Raw genomic sequence first — 16,632 nt, 5'->3', positions numbered from 1 at the left:
TGGACTTTTCCTTAAAATGGAATCATATTAATATGTGCATTTCTGGAACTAGCTCCTTTCACTTACCATGTTTCCAAGGTTCATACATGCTATAGAATGTATCAGTATTTCATCCTTTTTATTGACAAATAATATGTCATTATACGAATTTACCACATTTTCTTTATTCATTCATCAGCTGACAAATATCTGAATTCTTTCTACTTTTTGGTCATTATGAATAATGCTACTATGAACATTCACATATGTGTTTTGTTTGTTATCATTATTCTTGAATATATAACTAGGAATGGAACTGCTGGATCATATGGTTAACTTTATAGTTAACTTTCTGAGGAACTGCCATACTGTCTTCCAAAGCAGTTGAACCATTTTTCATTCCTACCAGCATGTATGAGGGTTCCAATTTCCCCACATCTTCAACACCTGTTTTTAGTTTTTCCTTTTTTTTTTCTTTTTGGCGGTACGTGGGCCTCTCACTGCTGTGGCCTCTCCCGTTGCGGAGCACAGGCTCCGGACGCGCAGGCTCAGCGGCCATGGCTCACGGGCCCAGCCGCTCCGCGGCATGTGGGATCTTCCCAGACTGGGGCACCAACCCGTATTTTCTGCATTGGCAGACGGACTCTCAATCACTGCACCACCAAGGAAGCCCTCTTTTTCCTTTTTTAAAAAACTTTAGCCATCCTAGTGGATGTGAAGTGATATCTCACTGTGGTTTTTTTTTTTTTCCACTGTGGTTTTGATTTCCATTTCCCTGATGGCTCATGATGTTGCTTATATTTTAATGTACTTGTTGACCACTAGTGTATATTCTTTGGAGAAATGTCTTTCAGATCCTTTGCTATATTCAGTAAATGAGTGAATAATGAGAAAGTAAGTATGAAAAGGAGCTGAGAGTATAGTAAGATTTCTATGTACAAGGTGCTTATAGGTTATTGGAAATAAATGTGTTCATAATAATGCAACTCTGAAGGTAAGCAAAGACAAGAGGAAACTGGTGGTGATGGAGTGGACATCTGGAAGAGGCAGAACAATAGTCACCCCAGAGTCATTTGGGCATGCTACCTGAGGGTTGGAGTTTGGGATGATGTTTTTTCGGTGTTATAGAAACCACATGCCTTTAGGTCATATGTATAATTCCTAATATACTGAGAAGTATTCAAGAGTGAGGTTATCAACTTAGCCCCCACAAGCCCCCAAAGACTGTAATCAACAAACTAAACAAGAATCAGACCCATTAGACTGGTGCAACTATTCCTCTTCCCTCCTAGATAACTGGAAGGGATAGATTATCAAGACTATCAATTATAGATTCATAGACTTTGGGGACTAGGCTATCTCAGTTATTATTAATAGCCCACTACTTTCAAAAGTGAATGGGTTTGGACAATAAATTATTTGGAAGAAGAGGTATCCTACCTTTCCCTTGTGTTATACTGTGGTCTCCCCTATTTTCATCATTTCCAGGCTTGTTCTTTGACTCTTTTCCCTCTTCCCTTCATTTCCCACTGGGTGATTCAACATTGTGGACTACTCTTCATTAATTAACTCATTAATTCACTAATGTATCAATGAATCAGTGTGGAGCTAGCCTTTTAAGAAAATCTGGGTGAAGAAAATGTTTCTTAAGAGAGCCAAGTAAACACAGGTCAGGGAATTAATTATATGTCTTAAATATTAAGATAATTTTCCCTTACAAAGAGAAAATTGCTCTGTTTGTTCTGTAATACCTTATATATAATGGAGGAAAAGCACCTTGTCTAAGGTGAATTTTCTCATTCTGATTACAAAACTGTTTACAAAGGACATGATAAATACTAATTTCTGATGAATTAGGAATAGAAAGATACTTAACATACTACTTTAAATAATCATCCAACATGATACTTAGTGGTGAAATTCTATAATCATTTACCTTAAAAATCAAGATGTTATTGATCAGAATACCTACTGTCACCATTAGTTAAATATAATAATGGTCTTTCTAGCTAATGAAATAAAGTGGGAAATGGAAAGAAATAATAAGAAAAAGCTGTTAGAAAGGAGACAAAATTACCTTTCATGTAGATCATTTTTATCTAGGAAACTGAAGTGAGTTAACTGAAAAAACTCTTAGAATTAATAAGACTTCATTAAGTTACTAGCTAGAGACAATATAAATATATAAAAATGAGTAGCATTTCTATATACCAGAAAACAGGACATAAAATGAGGGGAGTATTAGCTCTTCATGAAAGCAATAGAAAATGTGTGGGATTAAATCTGTAAAGAAACCCAGAGGACTGAAGTAACAAAAATGACTAAATTTTTCTGAGGTACATTAAAGAAATGTGAATAAATAGAAACATAGTCCATCTTTAGGAGTAGGAAGACTGACCTATTTATTCACAAATTAATCTGGAACAGTAAATAGCTGAGAATAGCAAAAAGATATTAGGGATAGAGAGCAAGAGTAATGAAGAGGGACTTCCCTGGTGGTCCAGTGGCTAAGACTCCGTGCTCCCAACGCAGGCCGCCTAGGTTAGATCCCTGGTCAGAGAACTAGATCCCACATGCCACAACTAAGAGCCCGCATGCTGCAACTAAAGATCTCACATGCTGCAACCAAAAGAGATCCTGCACGCGGCAATGAAGATCCAGTGTGCCGCAACAAAGATCCAGTGCAGCCAAATAAATAAGTAAATATTTTTTAAGAAGGGTAATGAAAAGAGTTAAAATGTAATACAAAGCTAAAGTAACTGAAAGGAATAGTCTAAAAACAGACCCTATCATAGAGCAGAATTCAGTGCATGATAAAAGTGACATCACAAATCAGTGAGAAATGGCATATTTCTACATTTGATACAGGCTATTTGGAGAAAAATAAAGTTATAGCTTCACTTCATACTTATATTTATGTGCTAAATAAGATCGTTTCCAGATAGGTAATGAGTTAAATTAAAAATGATAAGCCTAGGGCTTCCCTGGTGGCGCAGTGGTTGGGAGTCCCGCCTGCCGATGTGGGGGACGTGGGTTCGTGCCCCGGTCCGGGAAGATCCCACGTGCCGCAGGGCAGCTGGGCCCATGGCCCATGGCCACTGAACCTGCGCGTCCGGAGCCTGTGCTCCGCAACGGGAAAGGCCACAGCAGTGAGAGGCCCGCGTACCGCAAAAAAAAAAAAAAAAAGAAAGCTAAGCCTAAAAGAACGTGTTTATTTATGCATTTACTGAACAAACATTCCTCATATCTTAGAAAATTCTCTATTTACATCTGTATTTAAGTATACATGACAGATGAAGTATATATAGTGTTAGGTATATCAGTAAGGAGAACACTAAAATACCAGTAGAAAATGGGGTAAGACATCAACAGCCTACCTAAGTGACCTACAAATCGCTAGGAAACAACTAGAGGGAAAAGTTTACTCTCACTTATAAATTAATGAGTCACTATTCTTGCTCATTAAATTTGCAAAGAGCCCCAAACTATGCACTACCACCATATATACCATGGCAACTTTTAAGAAAAATTTTATTTATTTTATTTATGGCTGTGTTGGGTCTTCGTTTCTGTGCGTGGGCTTTCTCTAGTTGTGGCAAGTGGGGGCCACTTTCCATCGCGGTGCACGGGCCTCTCACTATCGTGGCCTCTCTTGTTGCGGAGCACAGGCTCCACACACGCAGGCTCAGTAATTGTGGCTCACGGGCCCAGTTGCTCCGCGGCATGTGGGACCTTCCTGGCAACTTTTTTTTTTTTTTTTTCTGGCAACTTTTTAAATGCTACTGTTGGCTAAGACCCCCAATACACCATTGAACGGGACATTCTTGTCTGGTTTCTGATCCTAGAGGGAAGTATTCAGCCTTTCATCATTAAGTACGATGTTATCAGGCTGAGGAAATTTTCTTCTATTCCTAGTTTACAAAGTGTTTTTATCAGGTCTGGATGTTAGATTCTGTCAAATACTTTTTCTGTTTCCTTTCCACCATTCTGGCTACTTCTTCTGTGTCTCTTTTGCGGTCTTGTCTTCCTCTACTAATGCTGAAGTTCTTCAAGGCTTGATCCTGTGCTACCTTCTCTCCTCATTCTACACTTCTCCCACCTGTGAGCAATTTCATCATATGATTTTACATACCACCCGTCTGCCAACTACTCCCACATCTCCAACCCAGACCATTTGTTTTAGCCCCTAAGTCATTTCCTAGCTACATACCCAACAGCTCTACTCAGATGTCTCAGACATTTCAAAATAAACATATCTAAAATAAAACTCATGATTTCCTGCTCTCAACCATGTTGAATGGAACTCCTTTAAAATCTGTATCACTCAACTTCAAGTGGACTCATAGTGTTGGGGACAGCAAGAGAACTAGATGTCCTTAGTCCAATCAGTCTCTTCCTCTCCTCAAGTCTGAACCCTAAAAGAGTAATTGTTCCATACCTTCTCCTCAAACCTGTAACACTTCTGCCAGCATCATCATTCTCAGCTTATAGTTCTGCTTCCTATTTAAATGAGAAGATTAATGCAATCAAAAGAGAATGTCTATAGAATCTTATCACCGCACCTATCCATTTACCTGCATCCATGCCACATGCTCTATCTTACCTCTTTTTACTTATGAATGTTCCTATCTATACTCCTACCAACCTTGCCACTTGTCCACTGGATCTCATTTCTTCTCCTCTACTCCAGGACAATGTCCTAGCAATTCTCTCTGCTCTATTCTTTATTACCAGTTTTTCCCCTCAACTGGATTATTTCCATAAGCTAAACATAGAAAAATGCTCCCGACTAAAAATCAAAAGCAAAAAACATTCTCAACCCCATACCTACCTCATGCTATCACCCCATGTCTCCATAATCCTTAATTAGAAAGAGCTGTCAACTTGCTATACTCAATTTGTCTCTTCTCACTTGAATCCACTCCAGCCAAATTTATCTCTCCTAAATTTCTACCTAAACTTCTTTGTCCAAGATCACTTGTGATCTCTATATGTTGCTCAATCCAAGGATCAGTTCTCAGGTCACATTCTACAACCATTTTACATGAATAATCACTCTTCCTAGAAACTCTTATCCCACTTGTCTTCCAAGACAGAGCCAGCTTCCGGTGCTCTTCTGGTCAATAACACTTCCTCAATCTCCTTTGCTGGATACTGCTCATCTCCCCAAACTCTAAATGTTAGGGAACCCCAGTTTTATTTCCCAGACCTTTTTACTCTGGGTTTACACATTCCATTGGTGAACTTATTAAGTCTCATGACTTTAAGCACCATGTATGTGGTAATGGATCTCACACTTATACATTTCGTCCAGACCTCTTTCCTGAACTTGACTTTGCTTCTTGCATGTCTAATAGGCACCACAAAATTAACATAAATGACAGCTCCATCCTTCTAGCTACTTAGGATCAAACCCTGGAATTTTTCCTGACTCTTCTCTTTCCCCTCCACTTCACAACTAATTCTTCAGTAAATTCTACCTTCAAAATATATCCAGACTCTATAACCAGTGCTCACCACTTCCACTCTTGTCTGTTTTGGTCTCCTATGCTGCTGTAACATATAACCACAAAACTAGCTGTGCTTAAAACAACACATATGTGTTATCTTACAGTTCTGAAGGTCAGAAGTCTAAAATGGGTCTTACAGAGCTAAAATCAAAGTGTCAGCATAACTGTTCATTCCAGAGGCTATAGGGGAGAATCCAGTCCTTGTCTTTTCCAACCTCTAGAGGCTGCCCACATGCCTTGGCTTGTGGCCACATCACTCCAACTCCTGCTTCCATGATCACATCTCCTTCTCTGATGCCAACACCACTGCTTCCCTCATATAAGGACCCTTGTGATTATACTGGGGATGCACCCAGATAATCTAGGATAATTTAGCCACTGAAAGATCCTTAGTTTATTTACCTCTGCCAAGTCCCTTCTGCTATATAAGGTAACATACTCACAGGTTTCAGGAATTAGAAAATTGGGGGTGGGGGCAGCACATTATTCTGCTAACCACAGCTTCCTAAGGGGTCCCTCTGCTTCTATCCTTCCTCAGAGAAGTCAGAGAGACCCTGCTAAAACCGAAGTTAGATCATGTCAATCCTCTACTCAAAACCCATCAATGGCTTCCCATGTGACTCAGAGTAAAAAGCCAAATGCTTTACCACGGCCCTAAAAGCCTCGATACCATTCACACTCCTGTTAGATACCTGACCCTCCTTCCTCAAAGCCTCTATATTTGCTGTTCCCTCTTCCTGGAGTGCTCTCCCCTCAGACACCCTCTCTGGCTTGTTCTGTCATCTCCTTTCTGGTCTTTGCTTCTACATCACTTTCTCAGTGAGGTCTTTCTTGACCATCCCAACCATGCTATTTAACACACACACCAACATTACATGTTACATTAGAAGAGAAGGTCTCGAATCAATGATTTAAAAGCTTCTAACTTCAGAAGCTAGAAAAAGAAGGGCAAATTAAACCCAAAGCAAGAAGAAGAAAAAAAATAATAGAGTAGCAATTAATAAAATACAAAGCTCACTCAAGAATAAACGGCTAAATGTTTAAATAAATGATCTGAATATCATTATACCTAATAAAGAAACTAAATTAATTGTTGAAAATCTTCACACAAAGAAAACTCCAGGGACTTCCCTGGTGGTGCAGTGGTTAAGAATCCACCTGCCAATGCAGGGGACACGGGTTCGAGCCCTGGTCTGGGAAGATCCAGCATGCCGCGGAGCAACTAGGCCCGTGAGCCACAACTACTGAGCCTGTGCTCTAGAGTCCGCAAGCCACAACTACTGAGCCCGTGTGCCACAACTACTGAAGCCACACGCCTAGAGCCCATGCTCCACAACAAGAGAAGACATGGCAGTGAGACGCCCGCACACTGCAACGAAGTAGCCCCCACTCACCCCAACTAGAGAAAAGCCCACACGCAGCAACAGACCCAATGCAGCCAAAGATAAATAAATAAATTTATTTTAAAAAAAGAAAACTCCAGGCCAGATGGCTTCATTGATAAACCCCCCCTAAACATTTAAAGAAGAATACCAGTTATATAGACTTCTCAAAAAAATGGAAACACTTTCCAACTTTTATGAGATGGAAATCAGACTTTACAAGAAAACAAAACAATAAACCAGTACCAATATGCAAGGCTTACAAGGAAACCAGAGTGTCTCTGGAGGCCTGTTACCTGCAGACCTCCATGGGAGGGGGTAAGGAAGGAAAGAGGTACAGAAAATGCTGAGAAAAACTTTTAGTCAGAAGCATCTCCTTTTAGCTCTTTTGTGCAATTGCTGTGTAAGACGATTAGAGAATATCAGAAGTAGAAAAGTGAGGTGATTCAAAGGTAGATGGTCCTATGATTGTGAAATAATACGTGAATGAGAACTTGAGGCCACAGGCTTCCCTGGCCCGTATGCCTTGCATGCTCATTTAAGAGCTATGTATTTTCTCACTACCTATATAGACCAGGCCTGTCTGGGTTTATGCTTATTTGATGCTTGTCAAGCCTGTCAGCCACAAAAATGATCAGCATTCCCACAGAACAATGGGAGAAGCAGCAATATGGAAGATAAATCTAAGGAGGCAGAAGAAAGAACCAGCAATTTTATAAGTTCTTTCTCAATTTAGTTAGTGAGAAATACACCCCAAAAAAGATAAAGAAATGTAGATAAGCAGCAGCTTCAAATACTTAATTCATTCACCCTTGCTTAAATTTCCAAGAAAGGCCATATGAATTATCAACTGTCAGAAACATGCTGTTGGCAGGGTTTTTCTATTTTCTTTTGACCAGCATCAGATGAATTGAAAAACGAAAGTGTTTTAAGCAGCTACCATGCACTAAGACTTGAGCACATCCATGAGCAAGATGATGGGGGGGGGGGGGGGGGCGGACATGGGAGTAGAGAATCAGGTTCTTTCCCAAAACAGTTAGATTTTTCTCCTGATAAAAGCATGTGAGGCTGGGCTCTCTGCTCAGATGGAGAGAGGTCCCCTTTCTGATGAACAGTGCGATACTGCAGACACAAAACAGAAGGCAATGCAGGGAAAGAGCTGACCTACTTTCTTTCCTACTCATAAATCACCAAAATATGTGGGTGCTTTTTTTCCTCCCCCAAGCAACAAAATAAATCCACTCTCAGGTGACTCTGCCTGAACTCAACTTTAACACCGCAAATATTGGAGTTAAGTCGCTTAAATGCTAAAAAGTTAGTACTTTAGAACAGAATTTCCCTTTTCCAAAAATTAATTTGCTATTGGGTGAACTGAAAGATGGAGAAGAAAACTCCTCTACAGGTTCCATCTGTCACCTCTCCTTTCCAGAAAGGAACAATAGGTCTAGGAACCAATTCCAGACTGTAGGTGGAGCCACAGAAAAGCAGCCCCCAGCAGAGGGGCCAGGGCTGCCTGAATGCAGCAGTGTGGGTGAGACCTGAAAAACAAACCGGAAAAACCCGATACATATTCCATACTGTGGATGGATGCTGACAGTAGCCTCAAATAAAGAAACATACACTTTAATATAATAACTTTTTGTCTACATGCTACAGCATATTAAACACCATCTTAAACTCCTGGTGAATTAACTAACTAGCCTAGTCAATTTGATTAATGTGCCTAGGGTTTGTTTATCAAACAAGCCAGTGACCATGGAAGGAAACACCTCAGGACTAGGACCCCCCTGATGCCTGACATCACTGCCCACATCAGGCTGAAGAATAAGGAGAGGGCTCCACTCCTCTTGAGAGGGACAGCCATCAGCTACCTTAAAGGAGAGAGAGGTCCTTTGAGCATGAAATACATGGCCAGGGTAGGTAAGATGCAGCTCCCAGAAATCTGGTTTACACTCCTCAAAGAATTTCAAAACTTTAAATTAGTTACCAATCCTTTAAAATTGAGACTTGTTAAAAAAAATCTGAATTGCTGACTTCTCTTCTCTTTAAAAATAATGAAAGAATCTAGCAATAATGGGTTGGAGTGGAGTCACAGTTACCTCATTTAGAAATGGCACATGCTACATAGTTTGTCATTACCATGCCTGCAAATGTCTACTGTATTTGCCATCAATGAACATGCCCAGCCCTGTTTGTGAGCAAGGGTAGGAAGGGGCCTAGGAGAGAATCTGCAGGAATAATCACACCTAGAGAAACACCTTTTTATCTAGGACATATACTCAATTCCAAGCGTGGTCTGGACACTGTCTTGAGGTCTGTTCTAGCAGGAGAAATGAACCTACAAAGGAGAGGAAAAAAGGTGCTTTCTGAGGGCAACCTAAAACCTGGGCAACATGTCCCAGCCAAACATGACTTATGCACACCATCACTCTCATTAGGATCTACTAGACTCTCCATGTGATTTTTTTTTTTCTAGGCTTTAAGATCATTTATATAAATACTCTTAGTAGGTGTGATCAGCGTATGTTACCATCTGTTTCAGCCAATATGTGAAAGCATTGTCGCTTTTCAAGCATTTCAAAATCAAATGGAGAACCAAAGGCATTAAAAGTAAAGTGCTGGCACACCATCCTCGGTCTGACTGTGGTGGACGTTTTGAGGGCAGCCGATGTGCAGCCTGTGCGCCCCACATCACCTCCTGTGGAAACTCGAGTCAACTGTGTAGCTTTCTTCCTTTGTCTCATAACCATGTCCACCAATGAGGATGCTAATTCACAAGCTGCCCGCCTTAACAGATTCAAGAACAAGGGGAAAGACAGTACAGAAATGAGGCGGCGCTGAACAGAAGTTAATGTGGAGCTCAGGAAAACTAAGAAGGATGACCAGACGCTGAAAAGGAGAAATGTCAGCTCTTTTTCAGATGATGCTTCTCCACTGCAGGAAAAATGCAAAAACCAGGGCACCATAAATTGGTCTGTTGATGATATTGTCAAAGGTATAAATAGCAACAACTTGGAAAGCCTACTCCAAGCTACTCACGCTGCTAGGAAACTGCTTTCTAGGGAAAAATAGCCCCCCATAGACAGCATAATACGGGCTGGTTTGATTCCAAAGTTTGTGTCCTTCTTGAGCAGAATGGATTGTAGTCCCATTCAGTGTGAATCTGCTTGGGCCCTCACTCACATTGCTTCTGGGACATCAGAACAGACCAAGGCTGTGGTAGATGGAGGTGCTATTCCAGCATTCATTTCTCTGTTGGCATCTCCCCACGCTCACATCAGTGAACAAGCTGTATGGGCTCTAGGAAACATTGCAGGTGATAGCTCGGTTTTCTGAGACTTGGTTATCAAGTATGGTGCAGTTGACCCGCTGTTGGCATTTCTGGCGGTTCCTGATGAGTCATCTTTAGCATGTGGTTACTTACATAATCTTACCTGGACACTTTCAAATCTTTGTCACAACAAGAATCGTGCACCGCCCCCCCTTAGACTCCGTTGAGCAAATTCTTCCTACTTTAGTTCATCTCCTGCATCACAATGATCCAGAAGTTTTAGTTGATACCTGCTGGGTTATTTCCTACCTTACCAATGGTCCAAATAAAAGGATTGAAATGGTTGTGAAAACTGGGGTTGAACCAACTTGTGAAGCTTTTAGGAGCTACTGAATTGCCAATCGTGACTCCTGCGCAACGAGCCATAGGGAATATTGTCATTGGGACAGATGAACGGACTCAGGTTGTAATAGATGCAGGAGCACTTGCCATCTTTCCCAGCCTGCTAACAAACTCCAAAACTAACATTCAGAAGGAAGCTATGTGGACAATGTCAAACATCACGGCTGGCCACCAGGACCAGAAACAACAAGCTGTAAATCATGGATTAGTCCCGTTCCTTGTTGGCATTCTCTCTAAGGCAGACTTTAAGACACAAAAGGAAGCTGTATGGGTTGTGACCAACTATACACGTGGAGGAACAGTTGAGCAGATGGTATACCTTGTTCATTATGGCATAATAGAACCGTTGATGAACCTCCTAACTGCGAAAGACACCAAAATTACTCTGGTTATTCTGGACGCCATTTCAAATATCTTTCACGCTGCTGAGAAACTAGGTGAAACTAAGAAACTTAGGATGATGATTGAAGAATGTGGAGGTTTGGACAAAACTGAAGCTCTACAAAATCATGAAAATGAGTCTGTGTACAAAGCTTCATTAAACTTGATTGAGACGTATTTCTCTGTGGAGGAAGAGGAAGATCCAAATGTTGTGCCAGAAACTACCTCTGAAGGGTTTTCAAAATTCCAAGTTCAGGATGGCACTGCTGGGACCTTCAACTTTTAAACTGTACACCTGAGGCATAAAGTTGTTTGTTGTGTACTATGTTTGGTAGAAGTCTGTCTTACTGTTTCTCTACTAAGAACTCTTTTTACATGTGGTTTGTTATTGTAGCACTTTTCACAAAGAAACAATTCTTGAACAGTTCCAAACTGTACATACTGTATGAAGCTTCTCCTCTCAATGGGTTTCTTATTTCTATGTGGAATTTCATATCTTGCAGTGTCTTGTAAATAAAGATTAAATTCCACCCTTTTCTTTAAAAAATAATAATAATAAAGTGCTGATAGGGTAAAATGGCAAGCTTGAGAAAAGAATGCCAAATCTTTAAAATCTACTCTAAATTTATTTCATACAACTTGGTCATCCATGAACTTTCTGTAGGTGATTAAATTCATTGTGCTTATTATCTGTACAGCTATTTACCAGTAGCAGACTTCATGACTGGATTAAAGCTGGAGAAATGTTGATTAGATAATGTGGATCCACAACTGGCTCATCACACTAATACTCAGATGAAGCAGCTCTCACTGGCAAACTAACCCACATGGTTGAGAATGAGAATAAATGCCCTAGCTAACCTGTGTACCAGTTAGGATCCCAGGTTAATAACCAGGCTTTACTTATTTTGGTCACCTACCTTGAGCGTCAGGAATTATACATATGAAAGAATCAAAGTATTAGTCACGGTATATTATAAAGTTGGCTGCAGACATAACATAGAATTTCATTCCTGTGACCTCTATTCTATTACTCCAGTTCCCTTGCTTTATTCCCCTTTATCTGTGGTCAGTGCAATCTGACAGGACATTTAGAAAGAGTTTAATGTACATCTTCAGAGTATGCCCATGACCATTCTCTACCTGGGAAACTGAAGAGGCAACCTCCTCCACCAAAACAGCACTGACACTGCTTAGAAATCCCTGTGATGGGCAAGGAGTGTCAGGTACACAAACAGGATCAGTTCCCGTCACAGGAGGCAGGCAACTCATCTAACATTTAACAAAGCAACCATTATTCTGTGTGCTTCAGAGTCTTTCTAGAGCCCCAGATGCTTCACTTAGCCTGATAACCAGTCTTCCAATATGCCATTATAAATGGAGAAAAGTTCTTAAGCTTTTACTTCAGTAGCTGGCTGAATTACATTATTAATATCTGTGTCATAAGGCTACTTCAGGACATAGCTAAGTAAGGCTTCTAGCTCTTGAATCTCGTTCCCTCTAACAAGATCCAAATACTGGGCATCACAATGGAGTGTGGGTGGGTAACAGTTACTCTTTCAGGCTTGTGGGTAACCACCCTGATTCCAGGACTACCACATGTTGCAGATGGCCCTCCCTTAGGGAGGGTGTAGAATGGCCACTGCCTACTCTCCATTTGCCAGCAGTGGAGGACACTATATATTGTTTTTTTGGCTTCACTGGGTCTTCACTGCTGCGTGTGGGCTTTTCTCTAGTTGTGGTGAGCGGGGGCTACTCCTCCTTGCGGTGCATGGGCTTCTCATTGTGGTGGCTTCTCGTGTTGTGGAGCACAGGCTCTAGGCGCACGGACTTCAGTAGTTGTGGCATGCAGGCTCAGCAGTTGTGGCTCGCGGGCTCTAGAGCACAAGCTCAGCAGCTCCGCAGCATGTGGGATCTTCCCGGACCAGGGATCAAACCCAAGTCCCCTGCATTGGCAGGCAGATTCTTAACCACTGTGCACCAGGGAAGTCCCGACACTATATGTTTTTAATGAAGGGCAAGGAGACAGTAACACATGATGCCTCAAGGAAATATCACTTAAAGTCAAACATAAATTTCTCAAGCTATATGGACTGTGGATCAGCGTTCTGTCCTCAAGACTTCTATCTAAAATCCTAAAAACGAAACTAACAAAATAAACCTCATCCCCACTCTAATAACCCAAATCCAATTTGGTGAAACCTTAAACATTGCTGGTTGCACTTTACCTGAGGACAGAGGGCTTCTAGCTGGCTTGCAGACATTCGAACAAGCTTTACACCTTCTTCATTGTTTGAGATGGAACAGGCCAAGTTGGCAACCTAGAAGAAAAGATAAAAAAGACCTTTGAAGATTTTTCTCTTTTAACTGCAAAGGACAACAAATGTACACCTACCCCATCCCTGACCTTTACAGAACAAATCACAAAAGCACCAAAGGTATTTTACTTCTCACAGATTGATTACCTGCTTATGAGGACAAATTTTTTAGCTCTGTGCTAAGGAAATTAAACTCACAACACAGGTCACATTGTAAGTTGGTGGCAGAGCCTTGAAAGATCCTAGGGCTTGTAACTCACCGGCTTTACATGGGCTCTAACCTGCCTGAATAATAACTTTAGAAAGAGTGTCTCCTGGTGTGAGACATGAGAAAAACTAAGGAACCAAAGGCACCAAAGAATCATTGGTACCCTCAAATAAAAATGTACTTTGCAGCTGTTCTTAAAGGAAGGAAATGGAAATTCTAAGCTGCTGTTCTCATTTGACAGGTGAATGGATGCTTACTTTAAGCCAAGATGAGTTTTATTTGAACACAAGGCTATTTTTCAAATTTAAAAAATAGCACTGACACATCAAGATGGACCCAGGGCCATCCTCATCAGAAATGGAAGAAGAAACAGAGATGATATCCCATAGTTAAGAGCAAAACTGTCTTTTAACTGGTTTCTCAAAAGCACTGACAGCTGGACTGTTTCCTGAATGATGCTATTTCATTTGAACTAAAATCTTTACCTTGCCATCCAACTGCCTCAATGACACTACTCATGTAGCCAGAAACAATCTTTCCAAGTTGTATCATACTTCTGCTGAAGCTCTGGCTGTGCTGGGAATGTTGTTCTGTAGCGGCTGCTAGGGCTGTGATCACTTACCAGTGTTTCTAAATAAACAGGCTTGCCAATTCTGTTAGCAATACCAAGGACCAACTGAATACACAGTGCTGAGACATATCTTACCCCAGTTGCAAACTGAGTTATGAATGATAGAGGCGTAGGCAGTTGAATATCAGAGGCACTTTCTAAGAATTTAAAATGCCAGAGTAAACAAAGGCAATGGCAATAACCTTTGATTTTCACTCCTCCACCCAAGTTAAGCAGATAAAGGCACAAGAAAAATTATATACCATTACTGTTGTTCGCAGTGTTACAGTTAGGGATTATCAGCTTTCTGTAAGACTGCGAACTATCACAATCCTGCAATGCCTAATCACAAGGAGAAACAAAAGAACTAACATGCAACTTAAACATAAAAATGTACGGAAAAAGAAAATTAAGTCAGATCTTTAATGGGTAGGGGCCTTCAAAATCACACTAAAGAAGTAAGATTTATACTCCCTGAAGGTTACAATTCCACTTTCCAGTTTCAACTGGACCTGAGCAAAGAGGCACTTCTATTACCGATGACAGTCTATAGAGATAATTGTTGATTTCTATTTGTTTCCTTTAAAAGTGCTACAAAATATGACCTAAGCTAAATTCTGTAGAACATAAAACTTTTACAAACATTATCCCTCAAATGTACATTTTATGATGCTCTACTGAAGGAGAAAGCTTAAATTAGATGTGTTTACGAAGCCACAGCTTCTATTGCTTCACTGACTTAACAAGGCATTTTGAAACCAAATATAAGATTTGAGGTTGATGACTGAATTAGCAATGTGGGACTAACAAAGATCCCCAGTCCCACCCCATGCCCACCATTTTCGGAGGCCAGTCAAATGTTAGATTCAGGAAGGTCTGTCACTGTTTCTGCCTTCCGCTCTTCTAGCCACTACTAGTATAATTTTATATTCTCCCAATTTTATGAATCTGTATAACTCAGAAAAAAATAATTAAATTAAGAAGCAAAGGATTACAGTAAGTATTATCTACTACAGATCAGACACATGAGATGGTGTGTGGCTAAAGGCTGAAATGGCTGACTTCTGTACACCATCTTTCCTGTTTCCTGATACAAATCCTAACAAGACTTGGGAAGACATTCTTTATTTTAAAAACATTACTTTAATGTTCTACAAGAGTACACTGCCTGTTTCAGGAGGCCACCCCGCCTGCCCTGGGAGGAGGAAGTGGGAGCCTGTCACTGACAGTCTTCTCCAGATGAATGAGCTTCAATTCACCCTCCAGGGAAAGCGCCACTCACTTCTAACAATGACAAATGTGCAAATGCAACATCTCGACCACAGCTCTCTGAGAAGCTAACCTCATATACTAGTGCCAGGCTTGACTGCTGTGAAAGCTGGGAATGAGGGAAGGGGCTTCCTAAATACCTCTTTGTGGGGCTCTAGAAATCTGGGATAGCAGCTCAGTAGACTGAAGAAGTTTCTGAAGTTTGAAGTAAAAATACTCAGAGCAGCTAACTTCCAGAGAACCTAGCAGAGCTGAGACTTTGGAGAGTGATGAGCAACATCTTTAATTTGCTCTGGGAATAAATTTTTATATCTTTGCTACCACAGTAATTTGTGTATTAACAATTTAAACATCTTAGATTCCCGCTAATCTAAGAGGTGGGCTAAGATTGACACTATGACTACCAGCTTTGGAATCATGAGGCCTCTTTTGCACCACTTCTGCCTATCCCATTTAAGTTTGGACCCTGTAGAAGAACACAACATTTCAGAAAACTTTCAACTCCCGGATTTAAAAAAAACCAAAAAACAGCCCTGGGCTTTAGCTGGTTTTAGGAGTAGCCCAGTAATAATCTGTGCTGTGCAGGAAAAAACTGTCACAGTCAGGCTGTGTCAAATCAACAAATATGACATCTGTACATGACAGGAAAGACAACTTTTCAGACATTTAGGAAAGCTCTAGAATTTCTTTACTTAAATAAAATGTATGAAACAAGGTTATAAGGGGGAAAAAATATACCATTATGACAAATTTTCCTCTGTTATACATGTGTTGATGACTTTAAATAAATTTAAAATTTGTTTAAGTCAAACACAAGTTGCTTCCCACTGCCCCTTACCCTGGAATCTTGCCAGGAACACAAGAAGAGATTTGTTTTTGTTCTTGGTAATAAATTAATGACCTACTCTCATAGTAGCCTATACCTGTTGTGGAGGTGAAACAAGTGACAAGAATTGTGGAACAGGGAGCTTTTAAGTCTAAGTAGTGACACCAAGACCTGGGTACCATGCTGTAAAGTTGAAGCTCAAACTCTACATCACTTGCCATGTGATCTTGGGTCAAGCTACCACCTGAGTTTTCTTTTTAAAATGGTTGGGGCTTCCCTGGTGGCGCAGTGGTTGAGAGTCCGCCTGACAATGCGGGGGACACGGGTTCGTGCCCCGATCTGGGAAGATCCCACATGCCGCGGAGCGGCTGGGCCTGTGAGCCATGGCTGCTGAGCCTGCGCGTCCAGAGCCTGTGCTCCGCAACGGGAGAGGCCACAACAGTGAGAGGCCCGCATACTGCAAAAAAAAGAAAAAA

The 16,632-nt window shown here is 40.9% G+C and overlaps 1 protein-coding gene and 1 pseudogene across 3 annotated transcripts in view; one reads left to right on the top strand and one right to left on the bottom strand.

Annotated features, from left to right (window-relative positions):
* CTNNA1 (catenin alpha 1) overlaps positions 1 to 16,632 on the bottom strand; it is a 195,783-nt gene that overhangs the window by 20,526 nt on the left and 158,625 nt on the right. For all 3 annotated transcript variants that reach the window (XM_059061247.2, XM_067031728.1, XM_067031727.1), the window contains one exon: positions 13,154 to 13,246. In XM_059061247.2, coding sequence (XP_058917230.1) covers positions 13,154 to 13,246 — 93 coding nt within the window. The remainder of the gene's footprint in view (positions 1 to 13,153; positions 13,247 to 16,632) is intronic.
* On the top strand, positions 9,609 to 11,211 carry LOC131755075 (importin subunit alpha-1 pseudogene; annotated as a pseudogene).

The sequence above is a fragment of the Kogia breviceps genome, chromosome 4 (assembly GCF_026419965.1).
Source record: "Kogia breviceps isolate mKogBre1 chromosome 4, mKogBre1 haplotype 1, whole genome shotgun sequence".
In the NCBI taxonomy this organism is placed as follows: domain Eukaryota; kingdom Metazoa; phylum Chordata; class Mammalia; order Artiodactyla; family Physeteridae; genus Kogia; species Kogia breviceps.
This window is presented reverse-complemented; position numbering and strand designations above follow the sequence as displayed.